This window comes from Chanodichthys erythropterus, chromosome 23, assembly GCF_024489055.1.
Source record: "Chanodichthys erythropterus isolate Z2021 chromosome 23, ASM2448905v1, whole genome shotgun sequence".
Lineage (NCBI taxonomy): Eukaryota > Metazoa > Chordata > Actinopteri > Cypriniformes > Xenocyprididae > Chanodichthys > Chanodichthys erythropterus.
Genome location: NC_090243.1, coordinates 29,043,157 through 29,066,179, shown reverse-complemented (window position 1 = coordinate 29,066,179; position 23,023 = coordinate 29,043,157). Strand labels below are relative to the sequence as shown.

Genomic DNA, 23,023 nt, shown 5'->3' with positions numbered 1-23,023 from the left:
TATTCTGAAACTATATTAAAAAAAATGAACACTGTCTTTTTTCATTTCCGTTGTCTTTTGTACAAATGAATGCTATAAACACATAAACTTCATCAAATATATTGATCAGTGCAACATTGTTTCTTTTTAGTTAATGCTACAGTATGCTTTCTCACAGAATCCCGACTGAAGCCAGTCACCGTTAACACACACGTAGCACGTGGATTCAGGTCATCGGAAAGAAATGGGAAAAGAAGTGTTTGCCACAGTATACAACACATTACATGAACATACCAAGAAACCTGTAGAAAACATTAGTATTGTCAGCAGTGAAGCCCTGTTATAGGTTAAACCATATGTGTGTGTGTCATTGCTAAAGTCAGATCCATCCGCCAGTCCAGAACGGAATGATAATGAGCGACGAAACCAGCATCGTAAGAACCAATGAGATGACACGAGACCTTGAGATGCCAAGGTCTCGAGATGCCACGTGACAATGGGTTGTTGTGATTGGACCCTGCAGTTTGAGGCAACAGTCCTTTGGTACAGACACAAGGCCAATGACAGAACTCCACTATGACATCATCACGCAACCAGGATGTGACATCAAACTTTAATAGCACCACTCTTAAAATGACAGTTCCCCCTGATAAGAGAGTTTTATTCAAGACCACATGCATTCAAGCTCGACGGATGGTGAAATAAGCACTTTGATGAAATATTTTGGGGCCGCACTCTTCAAATCAAAGCAAGGCAATGATGATCATTCTTTTTTCTTTTTTTTTCTTTTTTTTTTTTTTTTGGTATGCTGGATAGACAGACATTCTGAATGGGATTATAACGTTGATATGATGATGTAATTACCCAAACTCATCTGAGCCACTGCGGATGCCCATGATGAAATGTGCACTGGATTTGTATGAACATCTGTTCTGAACAAGGGCTGCATCTTTTGGGAACGTAGCAAAATAACCAAACAGGAGGGAAAAAGCACACGTTTCACTTTCACAATACAGTCAGACGATTGTATTTACAACATACAACCCAAGAAAAAAGGGATACTGCAGCTTTCTTTTTTGTCCTTTTACTTGTTTCTTTGAAAAGGGCATTAAAATATATTAAAACTTATGTACAATATGCAGGATTTCAACATTAAAGCGCTATGAATTCACCGGGTTTTCTTTTGCAGATTCGACCGACAGCTTTTTTTGAGAACTAAAGGGTTGAAAACAACAGAGGAGGCCAAAAAAGATGTACCAAAGGCACTGACTGAACCATACCCAGAATGCAACAGGGCTGGATGATATTCCACCCCCTTTGATCTTTTGCCTTATCACGGGGTAATTACCTTCCCTTGGTCGTATATGGTTCACTTGGGTTTATTTTTTTTTTACACATCTCCTTAAAGCGCAAAACAATCTGTTAAAATAAAAATAAATGATTTTTTCCTCCTAGAAAAAAAAAAAAAAGATAAATACTTTATAACATTATTATATATTGGTCTCAACACCAGCATCCGATTGTAAAAATGATCAACTAAAAATAATACAAAACAATAAAATAAAAAATTAAAATAATAATTTCAATCATCTGTACATATTCTTATTTTTCATTTTGTTTTTTTTGTTTGTTTGTTTCTTTTAAATCCTTGTATTCAATGTTTTGTACACAGTGTCCCCTACTGGTAGGTTCCTTTCACTGCAGCTCCTGAGAAAAGCATGGCTCAGTCCCTCGTCCTCCCATTGGTTCACTGAACCACAGAGCCTTGTCCTCCTCCAACCGGATGGCATCGGCAGTCCGTTTTAGCCCCGCCCTCCCTGAGGAGAGGTTCCCTCTCATTGGTTGGCGCCTCACGCTTCTGAGTACGAGTTCTGTGAGCTGAGCTTGTCCTTCTTTAACTTGACACCGTCCACTAGCTCAAAGTTATAATTTTCCAGGGCGGATAAGTTCCTGTCGGACATGCCGCTGTGGGAGCAGGCGCAGTAGAGAACCACACCGCAGATGGCGCCGAGGAAGACTCCCAGCGCGCTCATGGCGATGATGGTGATGAGGATGGGGTCCAGCGTCTTCAGCATGTTTCCGGCTCCGCTGATCTCATGGTTCTCCACAATCTCAGGGAAGTCTGTGATGTCCACAACTACAAAAGAGAACAAATAAGCCATGACGTATTAAATCAAGCCTGTTTGAGAGTGTTTTTGGATTGCATGTGCGCTCTAAAATGTGGTCACTTGCAATTGTTATCTTAAAGAGCTATTTCTACCTGATTTAGAATTAGTTTGGGTGGTGTAAATTAATGTATATAGGTTGGCACATTACAATTAACTTGAGTTACAAAATCAGATTACTTTTTCAAGTAACTAGTAAAGTAACGCATTACTTTTTCAATTTACAACAAAATATACTTTTTCACATTTACTGACTGACAGCTCTCCTGTCCCCATGCTGAGAGAAATAAAGTGCAGAGGTGTTGTGTGCGCTGTGTGAACATGATGGTTATTGTAGATCTAGACTAAATGTGAACATGCATTTACTCATCTCACTTTCACAAACACAATGCAAATGTAATGTAACGCAATTAGTTACTTTTTTAGGGATTAATGCAATATTGTAATGCATTACTTTTAAAAGTAACTTTCTCCAACACTGTAGGTTGGTTCAGAGATGTTATATTACAGTATGTACTAAAATAATGTTATTTAAGCTTTCTTTAGTCTAATGTTGAGAGTGATCCAACATTTATTCAGCATTTGTGTGCCTCAGATTTAAAAAAGCCACTTACTGATTTCATTGAAGTTGTCTTCAGGTAGAATCGGCTCTGCTGGGACATCTGGGTCTGCAAAAGGGTGACATAAAACAGTCAGGAAATGTATATAGTCCAATATTGTCATCTAAGTCAGCAGTTCTCAACTGCACAATGGCTTAAAATAATTTAAAATAAGATCTTGTTTTTAGCTTTAAAAGCTACAAAAGCTAAAAATATCAAGGTGTAAGCAGAAATTGTTAAAAAAAAAAAAAATAGTTTCCTCAACAATTCCCATTTTTATTTAAGAACCATGGTTTTCACTATCTTGGAAAACCCAGATATATGAAGGAATTTTATAAGTGTGATTTCTAGACCTGGAAATGTATTTAATCAGGTTAAAATGGCTATTTATGAATGTGTGTATATATATATATATATATATATATATATATATATATATATATATATATATATATATATATATATATATATATATATAACTGTAACTGTAACCACAATTGACTAGAAAAAAATATTTAAAGGATTAGTTCACTTTCAAAAAAAATGTTCTTGATAATTTACTCACCCCCATGTCATCCAAGATGTTCATGTCTTTCTTTCTTCAGTCAAAAAGAAATTAAGGTTTTTGATGAAAACATTCTAGGATTATTCTCCATATAGTGGACTTCAATGGCCTCCAGACGGTTGAAGGTCAAAATGACAGTTTCAGTGCAGCTTCAAAGGGCTTTAAACAAGGAATAAGGGTCTTATCTAGAGAAACGATCAGTCATTTTCTAAAAAAAAATGTAAATGTATATGCTTTATATAAACAAATGATCGCCTTGCACGTGCTTCCGCCAAAACCACACTTTCGTATTCTAAAAAAAGCTTACGCTGTATGTCCTACGCCTTCCCTATTCTACTTACAGAATGAACGCAGCGCCAGTTCTGTTTTTTTCCGTAAGTAGAATAGGGAAGGCGTAAGACATACAGCGTAAGCTTTTTGAAGAATATGAAAATGTGGTTTTGGCGGAAGCATGTGTAAGGCGATCATTTGTGTTTATAAAGCGTATACAGTTGTATTTTTTTAAAAATGACCGATCATTTCTCTAGATAAGACCCTTATTCCTCGTCTGGTATCGTTTAAAGCCTTTTGAAGCTGCACTGAAACTGTAATTTTCATCTTTAACCGTTTGGAGGCCATTGAAGTCCACTATATGGAGAATAATCCTGGAATGTTTTCATTAAAAACCTTAATTTCTTTTCGACTGAAGAAAGAAAGACATGGGGCTGAGTAAATTATCAGGAATTTTTTTTTGAAAGTGAACTACTCCTTTAATCAATCTTGATTTGTCTCAGCTTTGGGTTACACTTTATTTTAAGGTGTCTTTGTTACAGTGTAATTACACATTTAAGTACTGAGTAATATTAAATAACTACATGTACTGTAATTATGCATAATTTAGAGTTATTACTATAGTAACTACATGTAACGTGTAACAAGGACTCTTTAAAATAAAGTGTTTGTACTGTAATGGGCTTATTGACTCACCCTTGCAGTCAGCCATGTTCAGATTGTCTAAGATTTTGATGTCGTCCACCGCAATGTCTCCCCAACTTTTTCTCTCCACTACGCTTTCAATTACCACCTGAAGTAAATAAAAACAAGAAAAACAGTATTTTAAATCTGTTTAAAATGCAATTAGTTTAAAAAATAACAGCATACAGGTTTAGAGCAACATGAGGGTGACTAAATAACAGCAGTATTTTCAACAAGCTACTAACCAGCCAATCATCTTTTACATTCACTAATGACATAAAGGGCTTGACATGAACTTTTTTGCTCACCAGCCACTGTGGTTAGTAGTTTTCCAAAATAACTAGCCACTCAGCATTTTCACTGGCAACAATTTTGTCATCAATACCATGGGGAAAATCTGCCATATAAATATTTTTAATATTATCTCATAAATTGGCAGCGGGTATATTAGGCTGCTGTCACTTTAAGATCTGATGCACTGATCCATTATACTGTTACACATGCGTTTTCTTTCTCAACTGTTTACGTTTACTTAAAACACAACTGACTGTGTTCACATGAATACTCGCCAAGACCAGCGTTTTGAAATTATTTTGTGTGTATTTGACTGTTTAAGCGCAATAAGCAGTGAAAAGAACTCAATTTAGTACTGAGAGACGGCTTTATGTGTGCTCACTTTGGGTGTGAGCACAAAATTATGCGCAATATGCACAATCCCACGCTGAGATTCAAGCCATGTAACACCAACGATATTCATTCGGAGCAAATGAAATGAGTGAGTGAGGGGAGGCGGGTTTGTGTGTCAACTCACTGTCAGAGAGATGAGAAAGCGAGAAAGAGCAGATGGTATCATGTACCTATTCTGCGGAAAATTAGTTTTGGAAGTGTTTCAGATATTTCAATATCAATATGTATCGAAAAAAATCACTACATTTGCAATTAGTTTATTATTTCAGATGCCTTTTTAAAAGACTACAACTGAAAAATGAGTGACTGCGTAACACGCCACTGCTGAAATCCACACGCATTAGGCAGGTTGGCAGGTGTTAATGTTAAGCCCTTGTGACATATATATCATTTTAATACCTGGTAGGGTTTGCTGGAGTGGGGTATCAGCACACGACCCTCCCTCCACCGGTTGCCTTGATGACCGCTGACAGTCCAGAGCAGGACATCAGCTGAGCCCTGGCTGCTCTCCCTGCGCTGTTTGATGTGTAGCGTGCCGATGTGGGAGCCAAACATGTGGTACCAGAAAGACAAGCACAGGTCAGAGTCCTGCCCCGACACTGACGGACTCACTAACCGAGCCACTTCTGTCTCCTGAGCACCTGTCGCCAGTGTGTAGATGAAGTTCCCTGATCCACCTACGGCAGAAGGAAACACAGGATGTGAGGTTTGGAAGATTCACGCTTTCTGTGCTGTGAGACCTATGCGTACATTTCTTCTCTTACCAGTGTGGTCCATGTTTGGGCCGGTGTTTAGAGTGGGGGTGCCGCTGGACTGGATCTGCCACCTGAAACCACTGTCCTCTGACATCCAGCCGCAGAATGAAGGATCATTGGCCCAGCCGAAGTCACAGGCAAACCACAGGAACGCTACACACACACATAGGGAAAAATTATTAACATTTGTGGTTTATGTGAAGATTGTTTTAGGTTCACTTAAATTAAAAGTTTATATTATTTAAAGCCTAATAAATGTGTAGCTTTCAATTATATTGTAATGCTGAATGCCTAAAATTCAATTTCAAAAAATCTATTTCATAGAGACAAAAGTAAAAAGATGCCATTGAACAAATATTAAAAATATAGGCTACTGTCTGTATGTTGTTTCTACATTAATTTGGAGATTAAATGTGAAATTATTACAGCATAATAATATATTAAAAACTTTAATGTTAGGTTTTATTAACTGCGATTAATTACAGAAAAAAAAAAAGTTTTTTAATCGATTGACACCACTAGAATAAATATGATCAAAAATAACTTTTATGTACAGTTAGGGTTCGTTAGGAAGTCTCTTCTGTTCACCAAGGCTGCATTTATTTGATCAAAAATACCAATATTGTGAAATATTATTACAGTTTAAAATAATTTATTCATGTGATCTGAATTTTCAGCATCATTACTTCAGTCTTCAGTGTCACATGATCCTTCAGAAATCATTCTAATATGCTGATTGGCTGCTCAAGAAACATTTCTGTTTATTATCAATGTTGGGAACATTTGTGCAGCATCAGATTTTTTTGTGGAAACTGTGATACATTTTATTTTTTTCAGGATTCTTTGATGAATAGGAAGTTCAAAAGAAAATAGAAATCTTGAAATGAAATAGAATCTTTTGTAACAGCTTAAACAACTTTACTGTCACTTTTGATCAATTTAATGCATCCTAGCTTAATAAAAGTATAATTTTTTTGAAAATATATAATAATAATAATAATAATAATAATATTGAAAGTTGTGTATATAATAAAATTATAATTTTTTGAAACACCAGAGTGTGGTTGATTAGGCTCTACACTGTAAAAAAGATTTGTTGGTCAAAGAAAGTAAGTATGGTTGCCTTAAAAATTTTGAGTTCATTGAAATTAAAAATTTGAGTTAATACAATGAAGGTGATTGGTTTAATCAACAGAAACTCAAAATATTATACTATCTGAACCACATTAATTATCGAAGTTGATTTGACAAAAGATGTTGCAATAACAAATCATGAAAATATATTTTTTACAGTGCATACAGGGCCACAACAACATGTTTTATATCTATTGTCCACTTGATGGCAATAGAGAGTTATTTTACAATAAGACAATCCCAACATTTAAGCATGAACATTTTCAAATCCATTACAATTTATTTTATGCCTAAGCCAAATCCATATTTATACACCAAATATATCTAGATCTTGAGAGAGAAAACAGACCATACGAAACAATGAAGCTTTGAAATTGAGATTGACGTGACAAAACGAGGGAGGGATTTAACGATGTAAGATTGAGTGAGAGATACAGAGCCAAAGAAAGAGAGAGAGAGCCTGAGAAGCAGAGGGAATTGAGACAGAAGCACGTCTAGGATGTCAGCTCTGCCGGTGCCTGCACAGCCTCAGTGCTGCTTTTCTAGACAGTTTAATAAAGCCAAGCGCTCCGCTCCCTTAATAACGCCAGGATTCTCTGCGAGTTTCGGAGGGTATTTGCTCACTGCATGCGGAGGAAAGAATTTCCCATTAAAAGCCGCAGCTCAGGCACGCAGCCACTGCCGCTACAAAAAATGCCAGTTTCCAATTAAAAGTTATTTCTTCTTTTCCATCTTTAAATGGACTGGGGCTGTAGCAGTGGAGGACAGTGCAAGCATACGTTTCACCGCAGTCCAGAACGTTCTACCAGTTTTGAATGCTTGTCATAGCAAATAAACCACATCCAATAATAGAAAGCGCACACATCTACTCAATGTTAACCAAACCAAGACCACACACACACACACTCACGCACAAGGAGGACACATGCTTATTAGGACCTTCATTCTATTCAGTTGTTTTGCTGTTGTGATGAGGCTCAGACAGGGCCAAACAGACACACACACAAATACTGGCTAATTAGGCAAGGTCAGTTAAGGGGCATTTCTCATTTGCCCATTAGTGAGGAGTCTTGAATGGCTAATCAGTCATTATGCTGAATGAGTAAATCAAAGGGGCTCTTTATAGATTTTTTCACAAGAACACTTCAGAAACAAGATTACATACTCATCTTTGAGTTTACGCACTTATAATCAAATAGCCTAAACAACCAAACAGAACAAAGAAAACATACAATAAGAATTTTCTTTCTTAAAGGTGCGGTGTGTAATTTCTATTCTGCTAGCGACAAGTGTTTTTTGTTATGTTACCATCTCAAACTCATGCTGGACCACATACATAATTAATCATTTTAAATAGTGTCGTTTACACTATTCATGGAAGACTGGCTTACTTATAGTGTGGTCTCTGCAAATCGGACTGGGATATAAGGAAGTTTGCTAACATAGCAAAAATGGTACGCCGCACCTTTAAGGGAGTTTGCATTAGCAAAATCCAGGATAATTAAAGAAATTATAGATAGCAATTGCACAGAGAAGGAAAGTACTATAAGATAAGTACCTTTCTCACCTGGAATGGTGGTCATCTCTGTGGTTGTCTCTGGCGCAGCGGTTATACCTGTAGTGTGAACACAGTGAAGGCCGTTAGATGAAATTTAAAGGGAGATGATTTAAAGTAATGTTTTATTTGGGTATTATCAGTAGGTACGGATCTGACTGTGCTAATTCCCCTCTTTGTGTGTGCTTAGCATTTTTAAAATGAGCTTTGCCGGATGAGACATGCAAATACATTTTTGTTCATGTGGAACCTTTACTTTTAGCATTTAGCAGAGGGGAGTGTAATTCTGTGCAACACACACTCTGTGAGACTGCACTGATGTGAACACAGAGGAGATTAGAGGCAGAATTTTAAATCTAGTGTTAGTATTAACAGCTGGAGAGCAGAAGGAAATTTAGTAGTCGAACATGGGCACCGAGGATAAGTGCGGACTATTGCTGAATTCAGAAGCACATACTAGTATACTACTCGTACTAATTTTACCACACCATTCTATGGCAAAAATAGTAAAGCCCAAAGTATACTTCACTTTTTACATGTACGCGAGGGTCAGCGTACAGTGCGATTACATCATCAGAAGAGTATTTGTACGCTTAGGTTGCATGTACATTTATTTTTTTTGCAGTAATTAGTTTTTCCACAAGGTGGCAACCGTGCCCTGGGGCCGTCGGTTCACAAGGTAGTTGAAGAAAAGCTGCATAAACAGAACACACCCGATCACATGCAAGCTACAGCGACGATGGAGGCTAGATTGTGCAAATAGGTTAGAAAGTACCCTCATTTGTAGAACTCTAGCATGAAAGAATACAAAGATGTTTACATGGGTTGTAACTCATGGCGAGAGATTGCTCAAAACTGCGCATACATCGAACACCTGTGTATGTGTGCTAGTCAAAAAAAGTATCCTTTCCAAGGCTGTGCATTCGACTGCTTGTGTACACTAGCGTACGTGTAAAAAAACAAAGTATACCCAGGGTTTTAAGAGTAGTATGCTCGTATGCGGTTCTAAATTTAGCATATGGCTATGTTGGAATGGAATACTATCGTAGTGTATACTACATACTGTTTGGAACTGGTATAACAAGTTTTTTATTTTATGAGAAACAGTATTAATTATGAATGGAATGAATTGGAAAGGAATTATAATGTACTGAAAGCTACATACTACACTGTATACTGCATACTGTTTTCTTAATATTATGTAAAGCAGTATGTAAAAACAGACAGTAAATTTTGCATTTTAATAAGCAGTATGCTCAATTGATGTTATGTACATGACTTTAGTATGTACATTTTATTCTACATACTACAATGTATATATGTGTATACTGTTTTTAAACATACATGAAGCAGTAGAAACCATTTAAACTGAGAATGCTACATTGTTGTGAAATAACTAGTGAAACATATCTGAAATAAATGCAGTGAATTTGCATTTTTAATCCAATTTTGTATAAAACAATCCTAACTTTTGGCAGTCCATGAAGTCACAAAGTAGAAGTTGAGATTGCATTTGATATCGCTCGCCATTCATTCATCACTGTCTGGATTTTATAATGTAATGGAAGGTCAAGTGGAGTGCATTTGGCAAATGTAGTAGGATATTTCAATATTAGATGCATACAGAAAATTTGCATACCATGCACAGTATACTTAATTTCTAGTAGGAGTAGTATGGTAAGTTTGATTATGGGGGAAGCGATGATTAGGGTCGCTGGTGTGAAGAGTGATTAGTGCAGAAGCATTCCCAAAAAAGGCTGATGCTTGCAGAAGTAAGGGGGACAATTAGTCTAGTGGGATTAGCATAGTGTTATTAGCATAGAAAAAGGTGCAAGATGCAGTAAGTAAAGGTGCAGTCTCTGCAGGCGGGTGTTAGCACCTGTCTGGTCGTAGTCATCACCTGTTCCGCTATGGCAGTTAGCCTGGTCATCATCACACTCGTCTGATGGTGTGGTGGAAGAAGCGGGCGTAGTAGGAATCACTGTAGGCACTACAGAGAGAAAGAGAGATAAAGATATGGGGGCAAGCTTTAAAATCATGTAAGTAACATACATTATTTGTCAAGCACAGCCTGATAAAAGATACTTAAACATGAGAATCAGGTTAAATGTTGCAATGAATGATCCACAATGCAAAATGGAAATACAGAAGAGACTATGTTTAATGCTACTGATAATGTTGAAATATCAGCATTCTTGGAACTATGACCAGTTGGTAACACTTTACAATAAGGTCCCATTAGTTAATGTATTAACTAACATTAACAGTGAGCAATACATTTTTTACATTGTTAGCTGAGGTCCATTAAATAGCCTAATATTAACAGGTACAACTTTTGATTTTAATAATGCATTAGTAAATGTTAAAATGTACATAAACTAAGATTAACAAATGTTTTAGAAGTATTGTTGTGAAAAAAAGTAAACAAATGTTTAAAAATAAATAGCCTAATAAGTATTTGGTGCTGTGATGAACACCAAAGCGAATACAAAAACTGTAATGGCTGTTTGAATAATACCGTTTCAGAAGCGCCATCTACTGTCAGAAAGTGAATGTGCATTTTGCTTATCCGTGTTGGGCTTTGTTTTAGATCGTGCATTCATTATTATTATCTTATGTCATGATCATTAATGTTTCTTGTATCATCACATTGACAGTTACAAATAGTGTTACGCATACAAGTAACTTGAGTTACATAATCAGATTACTTTTTCAAGTAACTACACTGTAAAAAAAGAATTGTTGGTTTAACTTAAAGTAAGTTACCTGGTTGCCTTAAAATTTTGAGTTCATTGAAATTAAAAATTTGAGTTTATACAATAAAGGCGATTTGTTTAATCAACATAAACTCAAAATATTATGTTATCTGAACCACATTAATTATTTAAGTTGATTTGACAAAGGAAAAAAAAGTTGTGATCAATTTCACTTCACTTTTGATGTGAAAGGGCCTTAACATTTGCCAAAAATAAAATGTTTTGTTGTTATTTAAAAAACAAATAAGCAAGCCCAGCCCAGGTGAGAAAAAGTAACACAAAAGTACTTTTCATAAAAAGTTAATAGTAATGCAATTAGTTACTTTTTTAGGGAGTAACGCAATATTGTAACGCATTATTTTTAAAAGTAACTTTTCCCAACACTGGCTATGAATTACAATGAAAAGTGTAAAATATAGCCTATATATTTCAATAAAAATAGCGAAATTAAACAAAAGTTTATTAGTTTGCATCCCTAAATATTTCTGTCAGTCGTTTATCATTTCTATAGTAAAACAATTGACAAATATTAAATCTTGATTTTAGCTACTTACATCTTATCTTGCACTTTATTACCATTTACTGAAGTGATCCAGCTGGAATTCATGATCAACATTCAGCAGATTATGTGAATTTGATTGGTCATGTCAAACATTTTGACATTTATGAGCATTGTCTGACCGCTGACAGCTCAGACGAGAAGGTCAGTTATCACAATATCTGTGTAGTTAATACTAGGCATTTATTATACAACCTTCATTATATATACCACAGAAAAATCGGGGACCTCAATGGTGGGTATAGCCCTGCTCTTACACAAGTGTCACACAAAGCGACAAGTGATGAATCACCTCTCATCCCAAAAACCATGGCATATCAGCGATTACTGAATGCCCAAAAACCATTTAAATCCATGGTATTTTTTGTAGGTCACTCCACAAATCATCTTAATGATTATGCTCCTTCTATAGTCTTTCCAAGTCTTTAGTCCTTTGATGGAGTCCTGTGCGTGACTCTGGCTGCTGGGGTTTAGGCTGCAGGGTTGAGGATGTTATGCTCCACCCTGGGCCTGTACAGCTCCCTGAAACTGCTGTGTCCTCTCATTATGGCTGCCTGTGCCCCTTTGGATGTGGCCTTTGCCTACATCTGCCTAAAGCCCTGTGTTTACTCTCAGCTTGTAATGAGCTGCCCATAAGCCTGTAGGGCTTTCCCGGGATAGAAGGAGGGAAAAAATGAGCAGGGAAGGAGAGGGGGAAACGAAGCTGTAGTGTAAGTTGTGTGGGTGAACTGAGGGCATTTTTAAGATAGTTTCTAAAGCCAAGGGGTCACAGAGAGGTCATCATGCTGGCTCTGGACAGCATTGTTGATCGCACACTCCTGCTAGGACTTGGCGCCCCGCTGTTAGGAGAGTGTATGTGTATGTGTGGGGTCACTTGTTTGAGTGTGAGAGTTTTAGCTAAGACACTGGGTAAATTTATATACAGAGTGTTGGACTGCATGCACATGTGCTGGCATTAAAAGTGAAAACAAGCATTATCATCTGACTAAAGCTCCCGGTGGGATGCTGTGGCTTACACAAGCAAGTCTCACAGTCTCTCAGAAATCCAATATGTAAATCCACTTAACGCTGCCTCAACAGAAAACACACACACACACACACCCCATCAGAGCTAAGCTAATTCAGAAAGAAAGACAGAGGGAAAGACATCAAGGACCTTTCCGTAATCCTTCAAGGCAGGTGGACCAAAGATTATCTCCAGCTGTGAGGGGCCCTGTTATTTAGGAGTGTCACAGGCCCCTGCTTTTCTGGGTAGGAGACATCCTTTGATGCCGCATCGATGGGACAAGTAATTATGAAGAAAGCTAAACCATAGCCTATCCTGTCCTCCTGAGTGGATAAGTCCAAATTTAATGAAATAGCATGTGTACTATAAGACCACACACTCGAGGACCTTCAAAACTCTATAATTTTGTTTGTCTTTTGTTCACTTGCTGAAGACATTATGTCTTCTGAGTGCAGCGGGTCTGTCCATTATGTGTATGAATCACTGTTGAGGAAGCTATTTGGAAAATGCTACATATAAAGCTACGCATAATTGACGTTAGTTAAGCTAGTCATGCTAAAAGCAGCAAGTTATACAAAATCACCAGCAAACTGGGTTTCTCAGCAGGATATAAGGTATTTGCAAAGAGTAGCTAAAGCCCTATTTGGACAGTAGTTGTTTCTCATGGGGACGTAAGGTATTTTCAACATTAACCGGGGCTAGTCTGTGATTTCATTGCTGTCGGAATCCAGAATGTCATTGTTTTTTAATACGGTTTAGGGAAACAGTTGTGACCAACTAGTTGATGCATCATACTGTGGTAGTTAAGCAGCGAGTTACAGTATTGTACAGGAAATGCACCCCAGATTATGATTCACTTCCTAATGGTACAAACGAGATTATTGTCTTGGCTTGCTTCACTACAAAGCTGCGTGTGCAATGCAATGAGACAAAAAAAAAACAAAAAATTGCTGTGCAAAGTGCTACAAATAATTAACTCGCTACACTTGGCTAAAGTTACACTATCTTGAAAACAACTGAGCAACTGTTATGCGAGTGAAAAAATGTATTTAAGTTAGTAGCGTCTCTACCATTACTCAGCAGTGGTGTGTGTATGTCTGTGAATGAGTTTTCACCTTACCTTCCATTTCACAGCCCAGGAGTTCCAGTCTAAGTCCCATCCCAACAGGAGTGGCTCTGTCTGGGTACACCCTAACAAAGCGTGTCAATATAGGCTCCACCGTCCTCAATGCTGGTGTGTCATAGTTCAAATTCCCCTCAAAAATCTGCCAAGAACAATGACAGAGTCCAAGACAATAGTAAGCAGTCAAGCAGAGAATGAGAACTTGGAAAGATAAAAATGGAAAAAGATAAAGGGGAAAGATTTATTAAGAGTAGTCTGACAGGGAAGGCAAAGAACAGAGATTTAATGAAAGAGAACGAGTGTGAGGGCACACAGCTCACACCTCTCTTAACTTTAGCACTGCTGTATGTCTAATGCAACAAAGCACTAGAGAAAAGAAACTCTTCAACTTTACTTCTGACACTATACGGCTGAGCTAGCTCAAAAAATAAAGGCTGCAGGCTAACACTGCAGTCTACGACAGCAGGATGCACAGCCTTTCAAAAGCATCCGCCTTTGACTTCACACTTCTGAAGTCTTACAACCCAGACACAAAGTACCACAGGAGATAGACAGAAAAAAGGAAGGAAAGACAGAAAGACACTCGCCAGAGGTAACAAAGGTACAGAACAAGATGAGGAGACATGAAAGAACATTAATGGCCATCATGTCTCCTTTTGTCCTTCAAGCTAAAGAAGAGATATAAGGGTTTTGAAAGGGGCCTTCTAAGACTGATACTGGGGATAAGGCACATAGTCCATGCTCCACAAAAAAATGCAAATTTTATGTGATTCATGTTGTCAATTATTTTCCGAAATTTGCCAGTTTCATGCATAATGACCATGATTGTTAATAAGCACTATACTATACACTTAATCATTGTTCTAGTTATCTGATTTCCTACTAGTTTTTATACTTCTAATATCACTCCATGCTCTCTTCTTCTCGTTTAATAATTTTAAACAGGATAACGTACAGTTGCCTGATGGTACATTATCCGTTACATACAGTAATATTATTTTGTGTTGTTTTATGACTGTTGTCAGGGTTAAATGTATTGGTAGTATTGTTGAATGCATTTGGGACGTTTCCCCAATATTGTGCTCACAGCATTATTCTAATAATTGTCATTCTCTCCTCTGTCCATCTAAAGGCTTTGGGAATAATGGGAAGAATACATTATAGCTCCACATTCAACTTTCTTAAACTTTCTTATTTCCTAAAAGTCAATCTCAGTCTAGCACCCATAGTGATTCACAACCATTCTAAATGAGCATCCAGTTTATGTCCAACTACCTTCCAGCTTCCCCATATCTTACCTTGGGCTTGTTGCCAGTAGCATCCATCACCATTTTCCAGTCGGATCCATTGTTGCTGTAGCCCAGCCGAAACTTCTTCATGAAGACCTTGTTATCACGATGTTTGCCACCCTGGATGATCAAACCTCTGACCAATTTCTCCTCACTCAAATCAATCTGTAGCCACTCGTCCACGTACGGCTGGGACTGTGACAACAACGTCCATCCCGAACGGCTGGTCAGCAGACGAGCATTCTCTGACACCCAGGTGCGCTCGGTGTGAGAGGAGACTGTGATCTGAGAGTCTGCGATGAGGCCTGAGACCATTCCCAACATTCCTGAACATGGATACTCTGTTGAGGGAAAAAGAGAGTGTTAGATTGAAGAAAGCTTTAAACCCTTCACTAGTGACTATCCCAAGTACATTTCATGTTTTTAAGAGCCTTAAAATAACCTTTGAATAGCGATCAATGGAGATGCATTTGGACCCAGATTGTGTAGTTATGGTACCGACCAGCAGGGGCTAACAGAGCCAAGCTAACCAGCCATATCCTGATCCCTTGGTTAGACTGTTGTCTAACCTGCCACTGCTGTGGCAAAACAAATGTACCATTATTTGTTATGCCAATAAATCGCATGGGCACGGAGAAAGAGAGAGTTGTTTGAGTACGTATAGTGGAATACTTGAATGATAATTGAGGGAACTATCTATGAAAGATTCGATTAGCTGTGAGTGGATGAGTATGAGTGGAAGAGAAAGAAAAGAGAAGAAAAAATGACGTTGGCTGATAAACATGGTAGAAATGGTCACGTCTCAGTGAGCTTGAAAACATTCTTACCAACAACCTAAAGAGGTCACAGGCCATAAAGAGGCTGAACAAAGAGAGAAGGAAAGACATTCATTGCACAGGAAAGACAGATGAAGTGGACAGAAGAGATAAGAAACCTCTTGTTCTCTTTGTTTCTCTCTCTCCATCTTCCTTTCACCAATGACCTTGTGCATTAACTCTTCTGCCTCTTTTTTCTCAAGCTACCTAATTAAAACCTTTCTCTCGAGCTTCTACCTTTCATTTCTGAACAGTTTCTTGCTCTCATCCTTAGTCCTGCTCCACTCCTACCTTCCTTTTCTTTTGTTTTTCACCTGCTTTCTAATTCAAACCTACCCCTTCATCTCTCTTGCAATCTGTCTTCATCTCTCCAAACTGACTTTCTTTGTTCCTGCGTTAATAATAAGATTTTTCACGCCTTGCTACTTTTAGGTAAAGGCATGTTGAGTTTGAGGAAAATTATCAGACACGCAGTGCCGAACGGCTGACTGTCTGTGAGTTGCCTGTCACGACTTTCATACCTTCTCCAACACTGTGGGATTTGTGACCTGCCAGCGATACCATAATCTACGATCAGCACCCGTGGAGCAGGAAAGCGTCAGAGACAATCTTGGACTAGTCACAGATGGACCTAATGTCCCGTGAAATACCATCAGAACAGACTTTTCATTCACAACACTGCCTTTGTACTGATGTAGGGAACTTCCTCTGTAGTTCTGGAACGGAAAGAGCACTTGTCTGTGACCCCTTCAGGAGTTGCACAGAGTCCAAATGTAAGTTCCAGGCTCCTAAAACAACAAATGCATGGGACTTTGATTTTCCCTTTGTTTGTTTGTGGATGTACAGCCAGGGTTGGGTTTCTCATACCCTTGCCAGATATGGAAGATGTCTCTGTGAATAATTTCTGATATATGCGTGCCAAATTGTTTCGGGACCTGAATGAAAAAGATCTGCACTGGGGTGGTTGGACTTCAAAGTTTGGAAGACAACCAAGTTTATTTTCAATCTGCTGGCTGGCACTATTTTCCGGACCTGTTTATGGATCTCAGATGGGGATGCTTGGTAGGTCCTGGTGTGGTAGACCCTGACAGACACACCCTGAGGGTGGACTGGTTCATATGTATCACGTGTATCATCTGTTGGTTTGGTCTGTGCATAGCGCATAAAGGCTGGATGACCACACACACAGATGGTTTTATTTACAAACAGCGGGAGGAAGTTTATTAATGGCTGTGTGGATGTGGAAAGCCCATCAGACCTGAACTGTGCACAAGACCACCTTCTAACTGCCAGCCGGCATCCTCCATGGGTACTGTCAAGGTACAGAGTTTACAATCATAGTTCCCAGGAATAGTGTCTGTGAGGGTAAAGTGAAGGTAATACCATGGTACAGTACTTTAATAATTACTATGGTAATGAATGGTTATCATATTGGTATATATTAATCTAACAAGTACATTTCCTTGGTATATGCCCAGATAATGGTTAGAGAATCGGACTGGTAACCCAAAGGTTGCGGGTTTGAGCCTCAGAACCAGCAGGAAATGCCTGAGGTGCCCTTGAGCAAGGCACCTAACCCCAAATTGCTCCCTGGGCACCACAGCAAAAAAGGCCCCTTGAACCCCTGCCCCTTTGGTCGTGAAAGTGAAAGTGCCCTTTGCGGTCACATCGCAGAGCCCCAGTGTTCCCATTCCCGGAACGCAATTTCTATCGAGGGTGAACACGTTTGCAATCGAGGGCCCCCTCCCCCTGCAGCCCCTTGAGTTGTTTACTACTTATTACTGCTAATGCGTGTGCACTAACCAGATGGGTTACATGCAGAGGACAAATTCCGAGTATGGATTACCATACTTGGCCTTTCATATGTCATGTACTTACTTCAAATGATGGCATCACATAGTAATACAATGGTATTTTGACCTGTATACCTTGGTACTAAAATAATGGTGTTTATATGGTACTCCAGGGTACTTTCATGGCTTTTGGACATGCACCATGGTATTCTTGGTAGTATATCCTGGTAAATATCCAAAAACATGGTCTTTTTAAAGTATATCTTCAAAAAATACACTTCTAACATAGTACCTTGAGCTAGTAATACCATGGTTCTTGATAGTAAGTGAAACTAGGGGGACATTCTTTTCTAATCAGTCACCCTGCTTGGCCGCATCATAACAAGGGAGCCCGATGCTCACTGATGATGTCACTGGGAGGCCTCCGCTCTTGTGATGTGTTTAGAATGCGGTCTGTTCACCCATCCAAAACATGACTGCAACAGCTGCGCTCCAGAACTGTGGTGAACCGCACACATACAGTACACGCACAAATATACAACCAGTGCGAAATCTGTGTACACACACACAGTCTAAAAATAAGCCCCCCATGCATGTTGAATGTAAAGCTGATAGACGTTGCATGATGGCAAACACACTCACCCTCCTCCTACACATATGAGGAATTGTTCTCAGCAGGGAGGCACTGATGATATGAAAGCCTTTGCAATCAAGGCTCTGTAGGGTGGAGCCATGCCAAAACATGCAGATGAGTATGCAAATGAGGCCAGGGCCAGCTGGGCCTGACTGGCTGGTGGGTGTAGATCTCGGCGTGCACAATTGCATGTGCAATATGTACATCTGTGTGTGTGAGAGGCTGAGAGGTTAAAGCTCAGGGGAGGAGGGTAGAGGCAGAATTGGGGTAGAAGTGAAGAGGTTGCAACAGCAGCCGTGCATGCTGTGCACGCCATTCATTTTGAATGAAGTACATCCAAACATGGGGAAACATGAATACACAGTCCTTTTCGTTGACATGAACACTTGTGTTTAATGCAATAGCTCTTTGACTATTGCACACGCACGGTTCACACATGGCTTTCAGAGGCATGAATAAACACTTTTCTGTATGCCTGCCTCTAAAGCAAGCAAAACGTAAACCATCTAATTGAAAGATCATGATGGAGTGGTGTGTTGACAAAACACTGCTTCTAAATCTGAATTAACACTCTGCTTCTAAACAGAATTTTTGATATATCCCATTTGTGCTGTTGACAGCTTGTTTTGAGGCCTGTGAAAAGAACCAGATTCTTTTGGAACCAACCTGAAATTTTGCATCCATACACCTCGAACCGCAGGGCGATGCCGGTCTCCCATGAGTAAGGTCGAATCCGGAGGTATCGCGTCAACGTGGGCTTGGGGAACGCGGCTTTCGCTACGTCGGTAGGGTTGGTGTTACCCTGGAAAATCTGACAAACGAAGAACAAACACATTAATAATTAACATTGTTTGTTAAGGGAGCCACTAAGGACAGACCGTTGTGGCCTGGGACTCACCTAACATTCTGCCCTAGAAACAGAGAGAAATGATAGGAATGCGTTTAGATCAGCATCTTCAAATGTGACAACCTAAATAGAGCCTGAATTGAATTATCTCTGGAGCCAACTGTGTAGCAATACAAAAGCTACTTTGTGATGTCAGAGTCTGGGTTACAACTAGTGCTGAATGTTTTGGACGCTTCAGTTACACAATGGTCTCTTTTGTTGTTTCAACAGACATAGCGATGAATCAAATTGTGTTTTGTTTATGGGCACTGATACTTGCTGACAGCTAGCACATGTTCTCTGTGAAGGGAGGATCTGGAAATTGTGTTACAAGAAAGACAAATGAAAGCAAAGGCGACTTTGTTGTACATAGCATCTTGGCACTGTATAAAGGTCAGCAGATTTTTTTTAAGTACTGTACATCTTGAAGTTTCTCTCTTTCACTTCCTCAAATCCCGATTTTTTGCTCTCAAGATGAGACAAACTGAGAGGAGAGTTAAGAGTGAAACGCAATTGCTGATGTCTTCACACCTGATTACCTAAAGTGAATATGGAAATTTGACTAAAGCCACTGACCTGTAAAAAAGTTTTATAGCAGACAAAAATTATAAAGCTGATTTTCCAGTAATCCTGTAATTAAATTTCTAAAAATTACATTTAAGTTATCTGTGGGAACTCTATTCATAATGCTGTTGCCACCATTTTCTATGCAAGAAGTCAATCTAGACAACCTTAAAGGATTAGTCCACTTTCAAATAAAATTTTCCTGATAATTTACTCACCCCCATGTCATCCAAGATGTTCATGTCTTTCTTTCTTCAGTAGAAAAGAAATTAAGGATTATTCTCCTTATAGTGGACTTCATTGGCCTCCACACGGCTCAAGAAGGTCAAAATTACAGTTTCAGTGCAGCTTCAAAGGGCTTTAAACGATACCAGATGAGGAATAAGGGTCTTATCTAGTGAAACGATCGGTCATTTAAAAAAAAAAATACAACTGTAAATGCTTTATAAACACAAATGATCGCCTTGTACGTTCTTCCGCTTTCCGTATTCTTCAAAAAAATTATGCTGTATGTCTTACGCCTTACCTATTCTACTTATGGAAAAAAACTAAACTGGCGCCGTGTTCATTCCGTAAGTTGAATACGGAAAGCGGAAGCACATACAAGGTGATCATTTGTGTTTAAGCATATACAGTTGTATTTTTTTTTTTTTTTTTCGAAAATGACCGATTGTTTCACTAGATAAGACCCTTATTCCTCGTCTGGTATCGTTTAAAGCCATTTGAAGCTGCACTGAAACTGTAATTTTGACCTTCAACAGTCTGGAGGCCATTGAAGTCCACTATAAGGAGAAAAATCCAGGAATGGTTTCATCAAAAACCTTTAATTTCTTTTCGACTGATGAAAGAAAGACATGAACATCTTGGATGACATGGGGGTGAGTAAATTATAAGGAACATTTTATTTAAAAGTGGACTAATCCTTTAACACTTTAGAAACCACCCTAACCAGTGGTAAAATCACTGCAATGTGCAGCCTCTCTCTCTCTCTCTCTCTCTCAGTGTATTGCTTTAATATCAGTACATTCAACACAATTCAAAACAAGACAAGGTCAAATAGGCCTTACAGGATAGCCAAGTCAGGGTATACAGCCAATCCGTCTATCCCAGAATCCATGCTGCTAATCGTGTCCCTGGGCACTGCTTTTCAAAACGTGTGTCTGGGAGGGAGACACATGAGGAGCCATCCGCTATCTTTAAATGTCACGCCAATGCTCTGCCCTACTGCTCTAAGTAGTAAAAAGGCTTTCCTTTGTGCAACAACCCCACAGTCGAACTGCTGTTTCAGCAGTCTGTAAATGGGCCCTCACCTCACAAAAGCACTTTAGAGCCAAGCAGACAGAAACAAGGCACCGCACCTTAAAAATGCACACTCTAAAAAGAGAACAGTGTACTTTAGTTGAGGGTCGACATAGAAATTGGGCCTTTGGGTATATTTAAGCTCACTGTTACTTCCAAGCATGAAGATGTATACGCACACACACGCACACACACACACACACACACACACACACACACACACACACACACACACACACACACACACACACACACACACACACACACACACACACACGTACGTAACCATCTAATTGGTTTGCTGAGCTTGACAGGTCTATTTCAAAACTTGTATTGTTAGAGCTAGTCTGCCAAGCAGACATAAACATGCACATGAACACGTCCTGCACTCACAAATGAGTAAAACAAACTGCACACACTGGAAGTGTCTCAAAACCTACAAAGCTGCATACAGAGGCCGAATCTTTGGATCATTCAACAGCCAAATCAAGTTATATACACTTAAAATTTAAACATGTAATATAATATATGTAATAGGCTACATCATGTTTTTCACATAACACTTGAGTTGTTTGGTTTAAGGTAAAATTTGATTCTGGAGAAAACAATAATATCTGAACCTGTCTTAGATCTAGATCTATGATCCCCAAAATGATGTCTAGGTTGGTAGCTCACAAGGTTTTCAGAGTCAGCCAATGTGTCAAATGTAATAGGCATGTCTTCCTGTAGTTAACTGTTCTGTGTTGAGGGACACATTAGTGTCAGCTCACCCGATGGCTAATCGATCAGCCTCTCCTTGGCCCTCATTCTATGAGTCACATGCTCAATTGCGTCCAACCAGCTGTTCAAACACTCTAAACCTGGTAAACCTTCCCAGAATGCCTCCTCCTCTCATGCTCTCAATTAGCCACTCTGTGTTTATTAACTCTTTTGTTCTTTCCTTTCAAAGAAAGAAAAAAAAGCCCTACCACAAATGTTGACATCATTCCTTTAAGGGAAAAAGAAAAGTAGTCAGACTACTGTGGTGGCTTTGGAGTTGGAGTTTTTACAGTGCTTGCAAGTTCAGTCTTTTAAGAGGGCGGATTAACATACCACACTGGGCACATAATGGAGTCAGAGAAACACAACCCCTGCAGAACACATGAGCGTGGCATTCCCGTCTGGAGCTGGAGTATGGATTGGTGTAACGAATGCACACGGTGACAGCGCTACAATGCAAGAAGATGTTTACAGGGCTTCCTGCCAGGGAGCTCTGGAAACATACCTAGTTACGGATTACTTCCATGTTAGGGTGAGAAAATAAAAGACCTCTTTATCGTTTAGTGGAAAATGAGCTGTACGGAACCAAACCTGAGCTCTTACCAGGACATTCTAACACTATTTCATTGTTATATGAATATGTTTAACGGTCACGGAATGTTCCAGGTTCAAAATGAGTAAAGCGTTATCGACTGCTCTATTACCACCGAAGAAAATCCTTTTGACCTTTTGCTTAGTTTCTAAAAACAAACACAAATTGTGTTTACAGTAACAAATTTACAGTGGAAGTCAGTGTAGATAGTTTAAAAGCAGAAACTGTTCCTCGTGGATAGTTTAAGAGCAGAAACTATATTTCATATAGTAGTTCTTACATAAAACTTTTTGTTTCTGTGGCCCGAGAGATTTTTCTCCATATAATGGTCCTCACTGGGGTAAAAACGGGTCCAAACTGCAGTTTCAGTGGGGTTCTACATGTTCCCAGATGAGGAATAAGGGTCTTGTCTAGTGATATGATTGGTCATTTTCTATAAAAAATTAAAATTTATATACTTTTTAACCACAAATGCTTGTACTTCTGCCTACATCAGGCGTGACCTTTCCAACGTGATTACATAATGCGTGGCGCATAGCAGAGCAGTGCAAGATT

At 38.9% G+C, this 23,023-nt stretch overlaps 1 protein-coding gene across 7 annotated transcripts in view; it reads right to left on the bottom strand.

Annotated features, from left to right (window-relative positions):
• Positions 1-745: 745 nt before the first annotated feature.
• nrp1a (neuropilin 1a) overlaps positions 746-23,023 on the bottom strand; it is a 73,620-nt gene continuing 51,342 nt past the window's right edge. For 2 of the 7 annotated variants that reach the window (XM_067377120.1, XM_067377119.1), the window contains 10 exons: positions 19,035-19,179; positions 15,136-15,467; positions 13,835-13,979; positions 10,273-10,383; positions 8,397-8,453; positions 5,714-5,857; positions 5,349-5,626; positions 4,275-4,371; positions 2,759-2,812; positions 746-2,116 (listed from right to left, as the gene is read on the bottom strand). In XM_067377120.1, the coding sequence (XP_067233221.1) occupies positions 1,830-2,116; positions 2,759-2,812; positions 4,275-4,371; positions 5,349-5,626; positions 5,714-5,857; positions 8,397-8,453; positions 10,273-10,383; positions 13,835-13,979; positions 15,136-15,467; positions 19,035-19,179 (1,650 nt within the window). In that variant the 3' untranslated portion in view covers positions 746-1,829. Of the gene's footprint in view, positions 2,117-2,758; positions 2,813-4,274; positions 4,372-5,348; positions 5,627-5,713; positions 5,858-8,396; positions 8,454-10,272; positions 10,384-13,834; positions 13,980-15,135; positions 15,468-19,034; positions 19,180-23,023 lie in introns of those variants that run through there. The other 5 variants (XM_067377122.1, XM_067377123.1, XM_067377124.1 and 2 more) reach the window with 5 other exon arrangements.